The sequence below is a fragment of the Colossoma macropomum genome, unplaced genomic scaffold (genome assembly GCF_904425465.1).
Source record: "Colossoma macropomum unplaced genomic scaffold, Colossoma_macropomum, whole genome shotgun sequence".
NCBI lineage: Eukaryota > Metazoa > Chordata > Actinopteri > Characiformes > Serrasalmidae > Colossoma > Colossoma macropomum.
The window spans coordinates 6,229,142-6,249,781 of record NW_023494809.1 but is presented as its reverse complement, the minus strand read 5'-3'; the positions used below and the strand labels follow the sequence as shown (position 1 = coordinate 6,249,781).

Here is a 20,640-nt window from a genome sequence, read left to right as displayed (position 1 = left end):
AGTTCTGACTCGGTAAGTTTATCTAGAACAGAGCGTTTCACACCAAACCACTCTGAACGGCTCTGATCTCATTGGTGGTCGGTAAAGAGACTGTGGTTTGTGTGGGGCAGAGTGACCTAATTCTGATTGGTTCATGAGATCTCTTGACGTCAGATCTTCCAGTGTGGTTCAGCCCAAATCCAACAAAGGAAACTCCAAAATGACCAGTACTGTTCTATATTTGTGGTGGTCAATTGTACATTTGTTGACAAGTTGACAGCCCCTTTAAGAACTCAGTAAATAACTCACTGTGTTAAATCAGTAAAATACTGATCTCCTGAATGTGTTATTAATGTTCATTTATGAAGCGGTGATGTTCAGTAGCCCTTCATTTAAAGGCTGCCTACACGGGGACTTCATATCATACGCTGAGCACTGAATAACACATTTATAAACCCACTTACATCCAAAGACTTCAAGTACTATAAAGAAATTGACCACAGATTTTTTTTCTGTTCGAGCAAAAAATTGACCACAGGTCGGTGTCAGGCCACGTTGTGGTACTGCCTGTTCAACCAATATTTAAAAAAAATATAATAACCCTTATTCTTCACGTTTTTTATTCAAAATCGTAATTTTAGATAATCGTGTCTCTCATTAATCTCCATGTGTTGTTGTAATTTGACTTGTCTCGAATCAAACAGTACCACCTTTATTCCAGATTCCTGAACAAAAATTCCAGAACAAAACACTGCTGATCAATCTTGCTGTAATAAAGGAAATGTTAAAATTAATTAATTTTAATAATTAACAATTATTAAAGATAATTCATTTCAAAGTTAATTCTGCTGATGCGTGTGATATGAGGTCCCTAACCTTCAAATAAAGTGTTGCCTAAAGTGATGTTTACTTTTCTGTTTACTTTTCTTAATTCCTTCCTTCCTTCTCTCTCTCTCTCTCTCTCTCTCTCTCTCTCTCTCTCTCTCTCTCTCTCTCTCTCCCTCTCTCTCCAGTCTGGTGGTGTTGGTTGCTCTGAACATGCTGCTGTTCTATAAGCTGTGGGCTTTGGAGCGAGCGGCTCACACACTGGAGACCTGGCACTCGTACTCGCTCTCTGACAGGTACTGTACATTAACATACCTCACTGTACCTCACTGTACATCACTGTACCTCACTGCACTCACTGTAGGGCTGAAACCACTTATTATTATCGATGACTCCAGGCCTGGTTTTACTTACAATGAATTCACACATGCAGCAATGAATCGCCCTGAGAGTGACGAGAAACAATATCAACACCATCAGAAACAATAATATTTTCATGCTTATTCAGATTTAATCTCATGAGGACAGACGTGATGACGTAACGAGAACGTCTTAGAACAGCTGAGAGTGAAAGTAGAGTTATTACATTGGATAGAAAACCAGTCAAACACCTCGAGAAAGCAGAGCTCACAGTAGGGGGCACTGGTGCAGAATTGTCCAGTGGATAACTAGCCTCTCTCTCTCTCTCTCAGTCCCCTCCCTCAGTCCGCTGCAGAGTGGACGCAGGTTCTTCAGATGCAGCGTCAGTTCCATCAGGCTCAGCTGGGCAAATGGCAGCAAATCCTCCAGTCGTCGGTCACCCTGCTCGACCAGGTACCTCAGATGTCCTGTATGTGTTGCGTAGCACTGTCATGATTAAACTTGATTATTTGATATTATAAAAGACAATTAAAACGAACCCAGTGCTGAGCCTCGCGGTGAGGCTGCAAGCACCCTAAAGACCTCCACAAGGGGCGGTCACATTTGGTCTATACTGACCAGCACAGCACACAGTGAGGAATGTACACCATGCAGGCTTGGTGCTCACATAACATCGCAAATTCCAGCAACCCGCTAACGGAAATCAGCATTATCTTATCAGTGATGACACGAGCAAAGGCTAATTATAAAATGACGGTTTCTACATAAACACTGCTGTATATGTAACCCCCAAGGTGGTTCCATCTCATGATAATGTCCACGGTGGAAGAGGACACAGTGCCCTTCTGACCAGACCACATAACTGTATGATAAACTCAGCTTAGACTGACCTACACAGGTGTGAACTGTCAAGTCAGATCAGATCTGAGCAAAACATCTGAATTGAGCGATGAGGTTTGTTGTGTGAACGTAGCCTAGAGATGGTTCTTCAAGGGCTATTTAGAACCATTTTCTTTATTATATAGAATCATGAACACTCAAAGAACGCTTTGCATGATTAAATGATTCTTTGCCTCATGAAAGAGTTCTTCAGATTGATGAAATATGTACTGTATGTTTCTAAATAGAACCTTTTTGAAAAGAGGGGTTCTTCTGTTGTAACAAACTTGACATCAGAACAGTAGAAGAACCCTTTTTGGTGCTATTTTCAAAAGGTTCTATATAGAACCATATACAGGGCATTCATTCTCCATCGTTCTGAAAAACCCTTTCATGATGCAAAGAGCCATTTGAGTGTTCATGGTTCTGTACACTCTCAGAAATAAAGGTGCTAAACTGTCACTGGGGTCAGTGCCCCTCTTGTCACTGGGGTGGGACCCTCAAGGGTCCATCTCAGTACCTTTAGTCAGGGAACATAACTGAACCATAATCCACTGAAATGATATGTTCTAAGCTGTACTGACTCCACACACCCCGTCTCGTCTCCAGGCTTTTATTTTACTGTTCTGTTTAAAACATTCAGTTATGAAAAGGTACAAATACGAACTTTTCACCTGGAAAAACTTATTTAAGGTTCACAATCAGACCTTAAAACCACTGTAGAACCTTTGAGGGAACATTTACACTGTTTGTACTTTGATGAACAAAAAATGTACCTGAACAGAACCTTTATTTCTAACAGTGTTTAGATTAATTTCCTTTAAAGAGCCCTTAAAGGACCGTCTTTTTACAGAGTGAATGACTGAACATCTCTCTCTGTGATTCTCTCAGATGAAGCAGTCTCTGGAGAAGCTCCACAAAGGCATCATCAGTCCGGAGATGCTGCAGGACGCTCCTGACCCCTCAGCTGCGTCTGCCTCAGACACACTGCCGGATCAGTGACCGTCTGTCCGTCTGTATCTCTCTACTGTAGCTCTGCTGAACCCGTTCACAGACTCTTACAGAGAAGCTCTGGTCCAGACAGCTCCTTCTCTGTGACCGCTGACGCTCCAGTGGCTGCAGACTGAGCGTTTTAATCCTCCCTGCTGGACCTCCTGATTGTTTATTAGCCGTGTGATCACTTCATCATGGTTTCATTAGTGGGTAAAGTTACCCAGGCTCCTTAGCTGCAAAATGCCTTTCTACTGTGACAGAACCGCGAGGGAATCCGAGCAGAAGCCCTCGCGTCCAAAAACCACTTCAACACTAAAGCAATAACTCTGCAATGCGGTGGTTCCTGCTGTGCCCCGGTTCTGCACGTGCTCGTCCTGCTTTATCTTAAAAAAAGAAATACTCCAGACTTTTCAGCCTGATCTCTGTTTACCGCGCCTGTAGTGTAGCTTCAGTTATCACCGAAAAAATAAAGATAAAATGTTAGCCAGAACTTTGAAAAGAGAAGAAAACTTCCTCACTCGAAACTCACTTATAATGCAGGTCAGTGGGCAGCAGCTGAGATCCAACTGGACGCTTTTAAGCAGAAGAAACATTTTCACGAAGTCACGAAGGCAAATGTCTTGAATTTCACATCAAACTGAGTATTTGATGTTGGCAAATGTGCTGTAGAAAAAGATTAAAAGTAAATTAGGAATAAAAGGAAAAGCCGTCCAATGGAATATTGTAATAAATCTGACTCAAAACGTCTGAAATGATCATTTCCAGCAGTTTTTCAGTTAAACGTACTGAAGGGGGCGCCGTCCATTGACTTGCATTCTAAGTGAAGTCGTTTTCTGTTATTTTCTAAATACAAGCAGACGTGAAATGATTTTCCGTGGTAATATGCTATACGCTACAGATGCAGGAGATTAGGCTGGAAAATTCTGGAATGTTTCTCTAATGAGCGGAGTGGTGGGATCAGGAGCAGGAGCGGGACTGGGGGTACTTAGGGACCACCGCTGTACGGTGACTCAGCTGTACTTCGGGTAGGGTTCCATGGAGCTCGGCCTCCATCCTTATCATGGACCTCCTTCCAAACTGCACCTTGAGCCGTTTCTGTCTGGATGCTCCGGGTCCGGACTCCAGCTTTTTATGGGCCGCGTTTCAAAAACCGGAGTGGCTCCAGCTGCACAGCGGACCGAACTGTATCTGAGTCTCTACAGCCGTGAAGCTGCTTCATGGACACATTCCTGCGAACGCCTCCTGCTTCGGAATGGAGCCGCTGCTCTGCGGACTGGGAGCGATCGGCCTAGAGACGGACGTGTTCGTTCATTCGTTCATTCGTTCATTCATTCATTCATGTCTTTATTTAAACTGCTAACACACAGAGTTCACTCGTTTACTGAGTGTAACAGTAATCAAAGCGACGGTCAGCAGGAGGCAGAATATCCGAAATTCTGCTTCTTAACTGTCTCCATTTTTATCTTTTTCTCATCTTCTTTTTCCCCGAATTCCTGCTCTCACTCTTTTCTCTCTTTCATTCGTTCTCATTCCATCTTTTCCCTTTTTTCTTTTCTCTCTTAAATTCTGATTCCTCTCTCTCTTTATCCAGTTCCCTCATTTCTTTCTCTTTTTCTCTCTTCATTCAATTCCCTTATTTCTCTTTCTCTACTCGTTCTCTCTCTTTCTGTTTATCCAATTCCCCTATTTCTCCGTCTCTTTTCATTCTCTCTGTATTTCTCTTTCTCTCACTTTTCCTAGTCTGTCTTTTCTCCTTTCTTTTTTCTCTTTTGGTCTCTCTCCCTTTTTTTCCTCAACTCTCACTTTCATATTTCCTGTTTTTTTCTTTCTTTTCTTGTTCTCAGTAGTGTCTGTCTTTATTTTTCTCTTGATCTCTTTATCTCCATCTCAGTTTTCTTTCTTTCTCTCCCTTATCCTGCTTTAACCTTTTCTTTCTTCTCTCTGTTTTCTTCTCTTGGTCTGTCTCTGTCTCCTCTCTCTCTCTCTCTGTCTCTGTCTCTCTGTCTCTCTCTCTCTCTCTCTCTCTCTCTCTCTCTGATATATGCAGTGTTTTCAGGTTTGAGTGGAAGAGGCGGGTCCTCGTCTTCACAGCTTCTTCCACCTTCATCTGTTCTCTTCAGTGACTGAAACATGATGAGATCTTCAGAGACGATTTGTTTTCCACCGTTACAGTATTTATTTATCTGATCTCAGTTTGTCTGCCTTTGTTTCGACTCGTTTTTGAGTGTTACGTTCTGTTCTGCGTGGCGTTGAACACGGACCAACGAACTGAAAACGAGAGTTTTAGCAATAATCGCGCCGAGAGACGCAGCGAAGATGATCACTGATAATGTTGAAAAGGCTAAGTTTGTATAAAACAATGCTGTGAGTGAAACCGGAGCAGAACTGTTTGTTCCACTTTCTCTGTCTGAGTGTTATTTATTGAGGTTTGACCTGTGAGGGTGACGATCGCGCTGTTATCATGTATTTGGTCAATGTAATCAATATTGTATTATATTGGAAGCAGACTTGAAGTGATCAGGGTAACCGTAGACTTGACCAGCTGAAAGTAGACACAGAGTTTTAGTATTTAAGTATTTATGTCCTCCGGGCCGGACTGAAACGGACCAAACTGATGTGAAGGCCCGGACGAACTGATAAAGGGAACCGCAGCGTCTTCATTCGCTCGTGTCCGTCTGCCGCTCGCAGGCTTTTAGTCCTCTTCAGTTTTTGTATGTTTTTAGCTATTTTGTTGTTTTTTTTGTAGCGCTGCTGTCTGTTACTGCTGTCTCCCCTCTCCACCCCCAACCTTCGCCCCCCTGCCTCACATCACATTTTCTTTCTTTTATGACTTTTTTTCCTGCTTTTTCAGTTCTTTCATCCCTGCTGTGTCTGCTCAGCTGCTGTATTTATTTGGGGTAAGGGGAGGGGGGTAAGGGAGGGGGACTGTACTGTAAAGAACTGATTGTAAAAATGAGGTCAAGAAAATGAAACCTGGAAAAGTGTTTGAGTGTTTTTTGTGTGTTTTATACCTGCTAACACAAATGATCCGAAACACGCAAGATATTGATGTAGGACATGGGCTCTTTAACGTAGTATATGGGCTCTTTAATGTAGTATATGGGCTCTTCAATATGGGATATGGACTCATTAATGTAGTATTTGGGCTCTTTAATGTAGAATATGGGCTCTTTAATATAGGATATAGTCTCTTTAACGTAGTATATGGGCTTTTTAATGTATCTGGGCTCTTTAATGCAGGATACAGGCTCTTTAATTTAGTATTTGGTCTGTAATGTAGTATATGGGCACTTTAATGTAGCATATGGGCTATTTAATGCAGGAAATGGGCTCTTTAATGTGGGAGATGGGCTTTTTAATATAGGATATGGTCTCTAATACTTGATATGGGCTCTTTAACCTAGGATATGGGCTATTTAATGTAGGTTATGGTCTCTTTAATGTTGTATATAGGCTCTTTAATGTAGGATACAGGCTTTTTAATGTGGTATATGGGCTCTTTAATGTAGGATACAGGCTATTTAATGTAGGAAATGGTCTCTTTAATGTAGAATATGGGCTCTTTAATGTAGGATATGGTCTCTTTAATACAGTATATGAGCTCTTTAATACAGTATATGAGCTCTTTAATACAGTATATGGGCTCTAATACAGTATACGCGCTCTTTATTGTAGTATATGGGCTCTAATACAGTATATGAGCTCTTTAATACAGTATTTGGGCTCTAATACAGTATATGAGCTCTTTAATACAGTATTTGGGCTCTAATACAGTATATGAGCTCTTTAATACAGTATATGAGCTCTTTAATACAGTATATGGGCTCTAATACAGTATATGAGCTCTTTAATACAGTATATGAGCCCTTTAATACAGTATATGAGCTCTAATACAGTATATGGGCTCTAATACAGTATATGAGCTCTTTAATACAGTATATGAGCTCTTTAATACAGTATATGAGCTCTAATACAGTATATGAGCTCTAATACAGTATATGAGCTCTTTAATACAGTATATGGGCTCTAATACAGTATATGAGCTCTTTAATACAGTATATGAGCCCTTTAATACAGTATATGAGCTCTAATACAGTATATGAGCTCTTTAATACAGTATATGGGCGCTAATACAGTATATGAGCTCTTTATTGTAGGATATGGGCTCTTTAATACAGTATATGGGCTCTAATACAGTATATGAGCTCTTTAATACAGTATATGGGTGCTAATACAGTATATGAGCTCTTTAATACAGTATATGAGCTCTTTAATACAGTATATGAGCTCTAATACAGTATACGGGCTCTTTATTGTAGGATATGGGCTCTAATACAATATATGAGCTCTTTAATACAGTATATGGGCGCTAATACGGTACATGAGCTCTTTAATACAGTATATGGGCTTAATACAGTATATGAGCTCTTTAATACGGTATATGAGCTCTTTAATACAGTATATGAGCTCTAATACAGTATATGAGCTCTTTAATACAGTATATGAGCTCTAATACAGTATATGAGCTCTAATACAGTATATGAGCTCTTTAATACAGTATATGAGCTCTTTAATACAGTATATGAGCTCTAATACAGTATATGAGCTCTTTAATACAGTATATGAGCTCTAATACAGTATATGAGCTCTAATACTTTATATGGGCTCTAATACAGTATATGGGCTCTTTAATACAGTATATGAGCTCTTTAATACAGTATATGAGCTCTTTAATACAGTATATGAGCTCTTTAATACAGTATATGAGCTCTAATACTTTATATGGGCTCTAATACAGTATATGAGCTCTAATACAGTATATGAGCTCTTTAATACAGTATATGAGCTCTAATACAGTATATGAGCTCTTTAATACAGTATATGGGCTCTAATACAGTATATGAGCTCTAATACTTTATATGGGCTCTAATACAGTATATGAGCTCTAATACAGTATATGAGCTCTTTAATACAGTATATGGGCTCTAATACAGTATATGAGCTCTTTAATACAGTATATGAGCTCTTTAATACAGTATATGAGCTCTTTAATACAGTATATGGGCTCTAATACAGTATATGAGCTCTTTAATACAGTATATGAGCTCTTTAAATGAAAGCAGCTGAAACACATTTGGTACATTTTTACTGCCGTTTTATCTGTAAAATGTGTAAAATGTCAGCGAGACAGAAACACAAACACACTCATTAGTATTCATTTATATTTATTTCATATCTTTATAATTTGTTTGGCAAGCAACATTTTCACTTATACATGTAGTGCATACTTCAGAGTTGGTTGAGGCTGTAGAAGTGTGGAGTGCGACTGTACAGAGTGTTTACAGGGTGCGTCTAAACAATCACTGTCTGTCACTGGTGAAGTGCGTTATGCTGCGTTCATGGCTGCGGCGGAACTGGGAACTTTCCAGGGGGGAAAAATCCATTTGAGAATGGCTGTCCAATCATAATTCCCTCACTCGGAAAGCTGGAGTTCCTCAAGACCTCCGACTTTCCTGAGTCGCAAAATCCCAGGGGAGCTGCAGAATTCCCAGAGTTCAGGATGGTTTAACGGCGACTGTAGAGGTGTGTAGAGCTGTTGGTCAGTTCTGAGCACCAAAGCGGCCTAATATTGTTAAACCTACTAGATGTGGCTTCTCGTGTTGAATCTCAGTGTGTGACCCAATCAGCTTTTCCACTGCGTGGTACCGACTCGACTCGGCTTGACTTGACCTGCTTTTGGTACCGGCTACTTCGTTTTCCACAGTACATATAGCGCCCCCTAGGTGTAGCTTGTCGTCATAGCGACGCCAAATGAAACTTTGGGAAAAACTACAGCTACGCTAACCTGGTAGCTAATGTTAGCTTATGTGTTTAGCAATTCTCTCCAACCAATCAGCAGCCTGCAGTGTTTTTACGTCACCTTTTGTTATCGGCTCAGCCGCCTGGAACCTCGACAGAGATGGTACCAAAAAAGTACTGGGTACCAGGTACCACCTTTTTCTAATGGAAAACCAAAAAAGGCGAGTCGAGTCGAGTTGGTACCATGCAGTGGAAAAGCGCCTTTACACTGCTAAACATCAGCAATCTGATTGGTCTCTGCTCAGCTTATTTGCATAATGTTGCTTTTGCATGATGTCACTGTGCACATCATGAATATGCTGCTTAAATTTAGCAACGCCCCCCAACCCAAAACACCTTCCTCCACTCTCTAATAGCCTGACTTAAGAAGATAATCGAAAATTGAAGTCAGGATTTTTGACCTAAATGTGTGATGATATGTAATTTTGGCCCTGTATTAATAATGAATTTTCACAGCTTACATTCACATTTAAAATAAACAAAGAACTGACCAAACAGCTCTTTAACTCCAGTGTAGAAGAGCTTTTTATGCAATCTGCAAACAAAAAACACTGTGCATCTGGAAAAAGGTTCCCGAGTTTCACGTTTGTCTTGAACGCAGCATCAGTACCCATCACTCTTTTAGTAGTATTAGCACTAAAAGCAGCTAACGTTAAAGGAGCACCTCACCTCGCAGTGCTAAGCCTGCTAATAATGACTGAATGAATGAAGGGCATCAAACACGGTCGCGCTGTAAGACCCCCATTAGCTTCCGCTCATTGTTAGCATGTTAGCATGCAGAGTGAGGTCCTCCTGTAAAGCATATACAGGTGATATGCAGTCAGTAATGTAGACAGTAACGGTGGGTTTTTCTCACTGTTTGGTTCAGTGAATTCAAGAAGAGGTGCCTATAGTTTTTACCACAACGAGACTTCTTACAAACTTCAACGGTTATGACTAATCGTTTAGGCAAAAGTGTTAGTCATGCAGTAAAAATCTACTCAGAAAATGTCAGCACTGACCGGAACGTCTCAAAGGTACTAAAATCAGTGTTGAAAAGTCAGAGATTTGAATCGTGAGCTCAGTTATAAAACCCTACTCGGCGAGTCGCGCGGGGAACGAGGCAGTAGGACTGTGGCAGTGTTATGCTGCTCCCTGTAGTCACTGCCAGGAATTGGCTACCAGGAGGGGTTAAAGGAGTCCGTCAGCGTTTTTCACCCTGATCTCCATCTGCTGCAGCTGTAGCATTACGGTCAGTTAGCACAGACGGTCATTTAAACACGTTTCCCTCAACGTATACATATGGAAACCGAAGCTGCAAAAACAACTGCTTTGAATTAATCGTGGTTATGATGTCACAGCCATGAAAATATTTATATATGGCCCTGCCCAATCAGTCTATTACACTTTGGCCCCACCTATTGTGTCTACAGTAGTTTAGCCCCACCCATTTAGCCTACAGCAGTTTAGCCCCACCCATTTAGCCTACAGCAGTTTAGCCCCACCCATTCAGTCTACAGCAGTTTAGCTCCACCCCTTCAGCTTACAGGAGTTTAGCCACGGCCATTCAGCCTATGGCTGCTTAGCCCCACCCATTCAGCCTATAGCAGTACCCCTTCCCATTCAGCCTACAGATTGTTAGCCCCACCCATTTAGCCTACAGCAGTTAGCCCCGCCCATTCAGCCTACAGCAGTTTAGCACCACCCCTTCAGCCTACAGGAGTTTAGCCCCGGCCATTCACCCTACAGCAGTTTAGCCCCTCCCAATCAGCCTATGGCTGCTTAGCCCCACCCATTATCTAACTGCAGTTTAGCTCCACACCTTCCCAGGAGCTAGAAAATTTGAGGGGAATAAAGTCTATGGTGATCCACCGTCCACCACAGATGCAGCAGATGGAGATCAGGTTCAACAAACACTGAAGCGCTCCTTTAAGAGGAGAAGTTCTTTTAATCCACTTTTCCTATCAGTGTATCATCATTTCTCCGTTTCTCGTTGGAATGCTTCATACAGGAACAGTAAAAGGCTTGCATACATTTTTCCTATCACAGGCAGCACAGTTTGACAGTCAGTTTCATCAGAGACGCTCAAATCATCATGCAGCCCTTTGGTCCTTCAGTGAAAATGTCCTGTTAGGGAGGTTAGAGTTTGAGATGGCTACGGTACGAACTGTGACTACAGTCCTTACAGCTGATGAGACAGCAAGGCCATGACCAACCAGCCGGAATCTGCTTCTTCAGTGAAAAGAAGGCTGAGGCTGCGTTGGTTTAACTACATCTGAGAGCTAAGAGAGCAATAACTGCCCTTAGCTAAGGTCAATATACATAAAAAAGGCCATTCAGGGCAACCATCTGTGTTCAGACCTCATTAGTAGAGCATATATATATATATATATGTTACTCTCTGGAACTGGTGGCAGGCTGTAGCTTTATGCTAACTGCTAATAGCTTTATATAGATATATATTGATCCAAACTGAACTCATGTGCTTTGTGATATATAAAATATTTCTGTTTGAGGAGTGTAGCTGAACACCATGTATTACTGTTTAACTGTCACATTATTTGAGGATTTGTGCCATTAACCCTACAAAACCATTGCTTTTGATCGTGCAGACTGTTTTTAGATTCACAGAAAAAGATACGTATCAGTGGGACAAGGAGAGGAAGCTAATTAGCATTAGCATTAAGAATATTATTCCTTTTGTAGAAAATATTATAGTATATATTATTGGACCAACGTAAATACAGCTGAAGGAATAGTTTAACCTCAGAATGCTAACACGGCTCACAGTGGATTCAATTTGCAGTTAGCAATGTTAGCTTGTTGGTTGGTCAGCCGTTAGCATTAGCATTCAGACTGATATCACATTTATAGAAAAACCCAGTTAGCCTTTCCAGTCTGAATGGAGCTGAAAGGATAGTTTAACCTTAGAATGCTAACACGGCTAATAATGAATGAAATCTGGGGTTAGCAACGTTTGCTTGTTAGTTGGTTAGCCATTAGCATTAGCATTCAGACAGGTATCAGATTTATAGAAAGAGGTTTGTATTATTGGGCCCAGTTAGCCTTTTCAGTCTGAATGCAGCTGAAGGGATAGTTTAACCTTAGAACTCAGCTAGCAATGAATAAAAGGTAAAGTTGTGATTTACCATGAATTCTAAACTGTAAAATGTAGGTTATATTAATTGTCCGACACACATTTTCAAAGTGTTGAACAATCCCTGTGAGGAATAAGGAGAGGGAGCTGGTTCTAGGTCAGCTGTGGTCAGTTAGCCATTAGCATTAGCATTCAGACTGCTATTAGATTGGTAGAAAAAGGTAGGTATTATCAGACACAGTTAGCCTTTTCAGTCTGAATACAGCTGAAGGGATAGTTAGAATGCTAACACGGCTAACAATGAATAAAAGGTTGTGATTTACCATGAATTCTAAATGGTAATGCTAAAATGCTGATTAGCAGTGGCTAATCAGCATTTAGCATGTCCGACACACATTTTCAAAGTGTTGAACAATCCCTGTGAGGAATAAGGAGAGGGAGCTGGTTCTAGGTCAGCTGTGGTCAGTTAGCCATTAGCATTAGCATTCAGACTGCTATTAGATTTGTAGAAAAAGGAAGGTATTATCAGACACAGTTAGCCTTTTCAGTCTGAACGCAGCTGAAGGGATGGTTTAACCTCAGAACACAGCTGGCAATGAATAAAAGCTGGACCTGCGATTTACCATGAATTCTAAATGATAGTGCTAAATACTGATTAGCAATGTTAGCTTTCATTCGTTCTCTAGCATTTTTCAAAGTGTTGAACGATTTAAAGATGTGATTGAGGACAGGAAGCTGGTCCCAGGGCAGCTAAAGTTGGTTGGCCATTAGCATTAGCATTCAGACTGCTGTTATATTTATAGAAAAAGGTAGATATTATTGGGCCCAGTTAGCCTTTTCAGTCTGAATACAGCTGAAGGGGAAGCAGCCTGAATGCTAATAAAAGCTACGTCCGGTTCAGCTGTAGTTAGTTAGCCATTAGCTACAGCATCCAGACTGCTGTTAAGATTTATAGAAAAAGGTAGATATTATTGGGATCTATTAGGCTAGTCAATCTGAGTACAGCTGAAAGAGAAGCAGTCTGAATGCTAATTAAAAGCTGGGTCCTGTTCAGCTGCAGTTGTTTAGCCATTAGCTTTAGCATTTCTGTTCCCTTAATAACAGTGTTTAAACTGCCAGCCTCGACCTCCAGCTGCTACGGATGAGGCAGAGAGACAAAATGACCCAGATCACCACTTTCACTCTTCTGCCGTCAGAAACAGACAGACGTAAACATCCAGGCTGACACTTCATCGAGTGCCTGACTCATTATATTATAGACCGTTTTTAACTGTATCAGAATATAAAGGAATGTATTCATATCTATTGACTGATGTTGACTGGCTCACTATATGGAGAAATAAAACATTTTCATATATTTTCATATACTTGCATATAAAGCAGTTTTTTTTTCCTCTTGTGTGAAATAAAAAAGAAAGGATCAGAGTTAGAAGAATACATATATACAAGTCGTGTTCAATACAATTCTAATGTTTAGAGTTATACATTTACTCATGCTATGTTTAAACCCCTTTGGCGGAGCTTTCATTCAATACTCTGGAGAGAGTAGGAGTCCAAACCTCGACACAGAGCCTTTGGTGAAATGAAACGCTGTCGTGATGTTTCTACAAAACGCGTGGCCTTCAGCTCTTCTGTGGACAGTCAGAGTCTCTTACTGACAGCAGAGCAGAGCAGGAGAAGGTCACTGTGTGGACATGAAGATCAGAGCGATGGTGGAGTTTCAGGGACGGAGCTTGAGAGGTTTTTTGGCCCTGAAATTCAAAGCAAAGCCAGTTAGTCAAAGGGGAATTCCACCTACTTTTCGAAATTTCTGCATAATGACATTCTTAATGGATCATAATGAAAATGACTGTGCGTTTGTGTACTTAAAGGGAAATTCCACTGAATTCTCCAAATTTCTGCATAATTAAATGGTTAAGAGGTAGAGTGGTTTGGCATGAAATAGAAAAACTTAGTCAACTGTTCACAGTGGTGGTGATAGGAACCAGACATCCACCTGAACCCCATTGATAGTGGAGGGATATATACAAATTGGTGGTCATTTGCTTTCACTGACCAAGTGACCATGCTAGTTTTTAGAACAGCGAGATCAGAGGGTTTTCTTTTTCACACCGCTGTGGGACTGTAAACACCAGGGGTGGGAATCTTTAACAATCAAGTCTTAGTGACAGAATATAATCACAATTTTCAGTCATAAAAGAATTATATTGCAGTTTTGATATTTTGTGATGTGCTAAGTAGCTGAATGGACGTTGTGTTTTTTACTGAAGCAAAACAAAATTCTGAAGTAGACGAAGCAACATTCACTCAACACTCACTACCAACGTCTCTACTGATGGAGACACCAGATAGAAAAAATATGGCTATTCAACACCATCTTGTGGACTAAAATGACGATGCATGTTGATATCCTGTGGGCGTAAAGGGGAATACCACTGAATTCTCTAAATTTCTGTGTAATTAAGTGAGTAAGATGTAATCAGAGTCGTTCAGAGTGGTTTGGTGTGAAATGTTCTGTTCTAGAGAAACTTACTGAGTCAGAATTGTTCACAGTGGTGGTGATAGGAACCAGACGTCCACCTCTAAAAGCTCCCTCACAGAAAGTTACTACATGAAATGGTTATGAATTCACTGCCTGATGACTGAGACACTGTTTTATGATAGTTTAGAGAACTTAAACTCCATTCATGGTGGAGGGATACATGCAGGGCGCTGTGAGGCAAAATAGTCCCCAAAGAAAACTGATTATTTCAGATTCTCCACTATTTTCCATCATCAACATTCCATATAAACTCAGAAGACTCGTGTAGGTTCACTGGTGGTTCTGGGTAGTAAATAAAATGTCTATATTTGTGTTGTAGTCATGGCGACCCCTGGTTCCTATCACCACCACTGTAAAGACATCTGAACCATTTCACACCAAACCACTCTGAATCACTCTGATTACATCTCAAACACTGAGATTATGCAGAGATTTTGAGAAATTGGTGTAATTCTCTTTCAATATGTGACAAAATATGAATAATTAACTAATAAAACATCAACTTTTACACCTTCATACATTGATACTGTTATTTTTTTACCCATAATAAAGCATAATATACATATAATATACAACACTTCTGTACTGTTAACATGTTCTCTTGTTCAGAAGGTCAGCGTTCATCAACAGACGGCTGTGGTTTTTCAATAAACCTACCTGTTATTCCGCCACTGCCACACCAGCACAGTTATCTTTACTCTCGGAGGTTATAGCTAAATACTCAGCCCTGAGAGAGGAAAGCAGGACCGGGAGAGGAAAGACAGGAAGGAAGGAAGAAAGAGAGAAAGAGAAAGTCAGGAGAGAGGCCTACAGATATGCAGGTCTAGTGACAAATTCAGAAGGTTTACCAAAGACAGTGAAATATAAGGTAAATATAGATAAACACACTTTAAAGAGAGGAAAGAGAGGAATCTGCAGTGAAAGAAAAACAAAGTGACAAGAAAACAAGAAAACAGAAGACTGGCCGCCAGGCCTGTGGTGGGTCAGGTGACCTCAGAACACTCAGGACCCCCTTGAAGCTGCAGTTATCATCAGTGCTAATTATTTCTGACTCATATCAGTTTTAAAAAAACGGGTTCTTTAGTAAACACAGAACCATGAACACTCAGAGAACCATTTGCATGCTTAACTGGTTCTTTGCATGGTGCAATGGTTCTTCAGATTAATGTAGAAAGTGTTATATGGTTCTAAATAGCACCAAAAGGGTTCTGCTGTTACAATGTCAAACTTCTAATACATACTATAGTAGAACCATATACAACACATTCTCCATGCACAAAACTGTTTAAGCATGCAACAAATTCTTTGAGTGTTCATGATCCTATATAGAACCACTGTCTTTACTAAAGAACCCTTGAAGAACCAACTTTTTTAAAAGTGTAGCTCACTGAGACAAGAGGAGGAATTGTGTCGAAAGTGCATGTTTCAATCCACACAACCTTAAAACGACCAAATGTTTGTGTTTAATCTAGAACGGGCAAAAAATGTTAATGTGAAATGCTGTTAGCTTAGCGCTAATGTCCTACTAGAATCCCATAGGGGTGCTAGCAGGAATTAGCATTATTGTAGACATCCACATCTTTTTTGCACTTTTTGATTTCTTTTAAAGTTGAAAGGTTTATCATAAGTTTGATTTTTGAATAAATAAAATGCTGAGAGATATTTTCATGTCACTGCCGAAACACGGATTTTAGTCTGTAGGCGGAGCCTAATTTTAGAGCAGGAAGTGAGGCTGCATCCCTGTCCCTCATGGCCACATGGTGAGCAGTTAGATCCCATTGTTTTGAAGTAAATGAGTCCCAAAGTCTGAAAATCAGTGTGGAACATTAAGAATCGTCATATTTTCTGCAGTTCAGCACTTTTTAGTGTTTTAATGTAAAATATGACGATTTTCTGTGTGAACAGCTGTTCAAAGCTGTGTTTGCTGGTCTGTACTGCTTAGTTTTTGGGTAGAGTTATGACTGTTTTGGTAATGACAAAATTGCATGTGCAGTCATTTGTTTTAATAAAATGAACATAATAAAGTTTAGAGTCACTCAGAGCAAAAGGATTTCAGTCTAAACTCCAAGATCAGTTAAAAGTCTGAAATGCGTTTTCAGCTCTGACTTTGACCCAGTTCAGGGGATCATCTATGAGTGTGTGTGTGTGTGTGTGTGTGTGTGTGTGTGTGTGACTCACGCGCTCTCTCTCAGCGCCTCCTCTCCCGCTGCTGCGATCTTCCTGTAGCAGTAAACCATCTCCACCAGCAGCCACAGCTGCAGCCCAATGATCGACACGTACATCATCACCTCCGACAGGATCGACGCCATGCCACGGGTCGCTACGGAAACAGAGAGGGGGCGAAATAAAAGACATTTAGAATAAATAAAAGCACATATTCTACAATTCATGAGTGTTATGTAACAAAATACTAGCTAAAATGTGTGCTGCATACATGTTTCCCTGTAGGTCTACCAGGCCTGAATCTCTCAATCACAGTTCAGACAAATGCATCGTGCTTTTCTACCAACTGTGTCTTACAGAGAAGTACCTAATCTGACTATTTATCAATTTTACAAAAAAGATGTAGAGCGCTGTATGTCTGAATGGCCAACACAGATGTTGTATGAGTGAATAAGGTCAGGTATGTATTTATTTATTTATAATTATCATTATAAACCATGCATATTCATAACCTTCATACAAAATTCCTACAAGCACTTTAAATTGGCCTGGCTGGATTAGTGCAATGTCATTACTCAACCACAAGGTGTCTGTGTTTACCTATGAACACACAGCTCAGTTCTGTACGTATCTTTGCGGTGTCATTTTCTGAGCACGCTGTATTTCTAGTATTGTTTGCAGGATAAAAACTAATTTAGAGCTTGTAAACAACAACAACAACCACCAGTATACACCAGGCCCAAGTACAACACAGGTCCAAAGGTCTGTAGACTCCAGAGTTTTTTCTGGATTTGGTTGTGTTTAGCTATAAGAGCATTAGAACTGATGTTGGATGGTCAGTTCTGGATCATTTCAAGATCCCAAAGGTATTAGATGGAGCTTCACCACTCCAACTCATCCCAAAGGTATTAGATGGAGCTTCACCACTCCAACTCATCCCAAAGGTGCTCAGTAGAGCTTCATCACTCCAACTCATCCCAGAGGTGCCCAATGGAGCTTCATCACTCCAACTCATCCCAAAAGTGCTCAATGAAGCATCATTACTCCAACTCATCCCAAAGGTGCTCAGTAGAGCTTCATCACTCCAACTCATCCCAGAGGTGCCCAATGGAGCTTCATCACTCCAACTCATCCCAAAGGTGCTCAGTAGAGCTTCATCACTCCAACTCATCCCAAAGGTGCTCAATGGAGCTTCATCACTCCAACTCATCCCAAAGGTGCTCAGTAGAGCTTCATCACTCCAACTCATCCCAAAGGTGCTCAGTAGAGCTTCATCACTCCAACTCATCCCAAAGGTGCTCAATGGAGCTTCATCACTCCAACTCATCCCAAAGGTGCTCAATGGAGCTTCATCACTCCAACTCATCCCAAAGGTGCTCAGTAGAGCTTCATCACTCCAACGTATCCCAAAAGTATTAGGTGGAGTTTCATCACTCCAGAGATCACAGTTCCACTGCTCCACAGCCCAATGCTGGGGGGCTTTATATCCCTATAGCCCACGCTTGGCACTGGGCATGGTGACTGTACATTCATGTGCAGCTTCTCCAGAGCATCCTATTCTATTGGTCAGTCCTTTTCTATGGAGATCATACAAGGTGTCAGCAATGGGTGACCTTAAAGTAGCTGAATCATGACGTTCTGTATTAGTTATATAAGAGAGGAGGTGAGTGCACTGTCAGTGGTTTTGGTCAGCAGTAATACTCTGACCCCATGCCTGACTCAGCGTCCTTCAGGATCTGCAGACTGGTCAGTTTTGCTGCTCTTCCAAACCACCAATATGCTAAATGGTGGGGTACAAGCTTCCATTAGTTGATAGCTACATTAGCCTCCACTGCCAAAACTAAAGAAGCAAGCTTCAGACACCAAGTACGTCTTGGCTGATCGACTATGCTTACGTTAAAGGGGGGGGCGAGCACTGAACTATCGCTTTAATGTAGAACAAAACTGCTGTCTCACTGTGTGTTGAAATAACTGCCTGTCAGGAAACCCAGCAGGAGAAACGGCAGCGATTGAGGGGTTTATTACCTGTTGACAGACAGGCAGGTGTGCGTGAGTCAATGCGACAAAGGCCTGGAGCCGTTGCCTTGGAAACCCTGTTTACTTTAACACAAAGAAGACGCTTCCTGTGTCCTCGCTTTTGACATCCAGTCAGGACGTTCTGTTCAAGGCAACGGCGCATCGTTCTAAGTGTGCGCAGACTTTCTCTCTGCTCACGCGCCGTCCGTTCTGTGTTCGTCACGACCTTCCTAACGAGCTAAAGATAAGACTGTTCACATCACAGAAGCAGATCCTATCTTAATTTAATAATTACAGTGTTGTGCAAAAGTCAGAGACCCCTTCTTTTACTTAACTTCTAGCCAAAAAGTTCAAGTGTTCAGTGAGTCACTCTTTCCCTTCATTCCAGCTTCCATTCTTTTCAGGAGACTCACTTTCAGTTCCTCAAAGAATCTGCAGACACACCTCCAAAGTTCAGTCTTAGAAGCTGGTTTAGCATTTAACTCATTCAGTGGTGTTGAGGTCTGGACTCTGGGGTGGTCAGTCCATCATTCAGCTTCTTTGTTTGATGTGTCCGTCTCCTTTTCTCAGTGAGGTTCTTCTTGATCAGCTACACATCCTTTCAGACCCACAGCGCTGAGTCATCTTCTCACAGTGGAAGCATGGACAGAAACACCTGTGGATGTTTTCAGATCTGAAGCAGCTTGATTTTCTCCTCTCTCTTAAAGATACTGTTTATCTGATGGGGGCAGTTTTGGTGGTGTCATTTGATGGTGATGGTGTCGATGGTGTCATTTTCTCTGTAGCTTTTAATCAATTTTTGAACTCCAGTTTTTTTCACTTTGACTTTCTCTTTCCTGCTGTTAAACTCCTCACAAACATCCTGGTGGTCCTGACTTTTGCACAGTAGAGGATGCATCACATTTAACATCTTAGCTTGTCTCAAGTTAGGAAATCCTAAACTACTCAGTCGAAGCTGATCATCAATTGTCACGTCTGTTACCATGCAAATGATTCTACGTGATATACACGAAGTTTGACTAATATTTTTACAAATAGACTTAAATTTACAAATACACTTTCAACATTTTTTACAATGTTTATACACAAGACGTAACATATTTACAAGGCTGTGGAACACCAACAATAAAATAATACAGTAAGCAATTTTGGGGATTTTAACATTTGAGAATAATAATATGTTTGGGCCAAAGAATTAGCATATCGCTGCTACATTGTATCTCCATTTTTGTTGTTTTTTAGATTTTGACATAATTTGAAAATGCCTGTTGTTCTTCACATTGTGTGTAAATCTCATGATGAACGAACCTAAAGAAACGGCCCAAAAGCAGTTGGAAAACAGTCTGGTTCCATTGACTTACATTAAAAGTAAAGTCTGTTTTTTCCTTCTCCTGTAAAGTTACCATTTTGGAGAAACAATGTTTTGTTCCAACAGCAGCAATATTTATTGTTATTATTAGTACACAAAATAATGGTGCCAGAAAAGGTTCTCTGCACAATGCCATGTTCCCTAAAGAACTTTTCACCTTCAGTGTAAGCATGAAGAACCTTTCTAAAGTTAAAGTATGAATATATGTTTTTGGTAAGAACCCTCAAAGGGGGCCTGTTATGCTTTTCCGTTTTTCTCTTTCCATTAGTGTGTTGTATCTGTTTGTGCATGTAAAGGTTCTGAGTACCAAAGCTCAGCGTTTCCTCCAGAGGGAGAAACTCTCTCCCACAGAACCCACTTTTCTCAGCTGCCTGAAACACCTTGTGGAATTCCAGCCCTTTTCCTTGTTACAGGATGACATCATCTCCTAACACAGTCCTTACTGCCCGCCTACCGGCGAGCTCGGCCCCCTCACACAGCGCACAGTGGCTACTGGAGGCGGAAGAGTGTGTTCGGTGCTGTAGTATGTGGAGACGACGCTAACCGGACTTTCAGGATTCACTCTGGATCAAACTGCCA

The 20,640-nt window shown here is 41.0% G+C and overlaps 2 protein-coding genes across 10 annotated transcripts in view; one reads left to right on the top strand and one right to left on the bottom strand.

Moving 5' to 3' along the window:
• gramd1a (GRAM domain containing 1A) overlaps nucleotides 1-4,726 on the top strand; it is a 66,895-nt gene extending 62,169 nt beyond the window's left edge. For all 8 annotated transcript variants that reach the window (XM_036558144.1, XM_036558143.1, XM_036558145.1 and 5 more), the window contains 3 exons: nucleotides 993-1,100; nucleotides 1,497-1,617; nucleotides 2,935-4,726. In XM_036558144.1, the coding sequence (XP_036414037.1) occupies nucleotides 993-1,100; nucleotides 1,497-1,617; nucleotides 2,935-3,045 (340 nt within the window). In that variant the 3' untranslated portion in view covers nucleotides 3,046-4,726. The remainder of the gene's footprint in view (nucleotides 1-992; nucleotides 1,101-1,496; nucleotides 1,618-2,934) is intronic.
• A 6,618-nt stretch (nucleotides 4,727-11,344) lies between these two features.
• The window catches only part of scn1ba (sodium channel, voltage-gated, type I, beta a), a 46,761-nt gene continuing 37,465 nt past the window's right edge, over nucleotides 11,345-20,640 (bottom strand). The window contains exons 4-6 of one of the 2 annotated variants that reach the window (XM_036558369.1): nucleotides 16,692-16,833; nucleotides 15,171-15,240; nucleotides 11,345-13,722 (exon numbers count right to left, since the gene is read on the bottom strand). In XM_036558369.1, the coding sequence (XP_036414262.1) occupies nucleotides 15,174-15,240; nucleotides 16,692-16,833 (209 nt within the window). In that variant the 3' untranslated portion in view covers nucleotides 11,345-13,722; nucleotides 15,171-15,173. The remainder of the gene's footprint in view (nucleotides 13,723-15,170; nucleotides 15,241-16,691; nucleotides 16,834-20,640) is intronic. The other variant, XM_036558370.1, reaches the window with a different exon arrangement.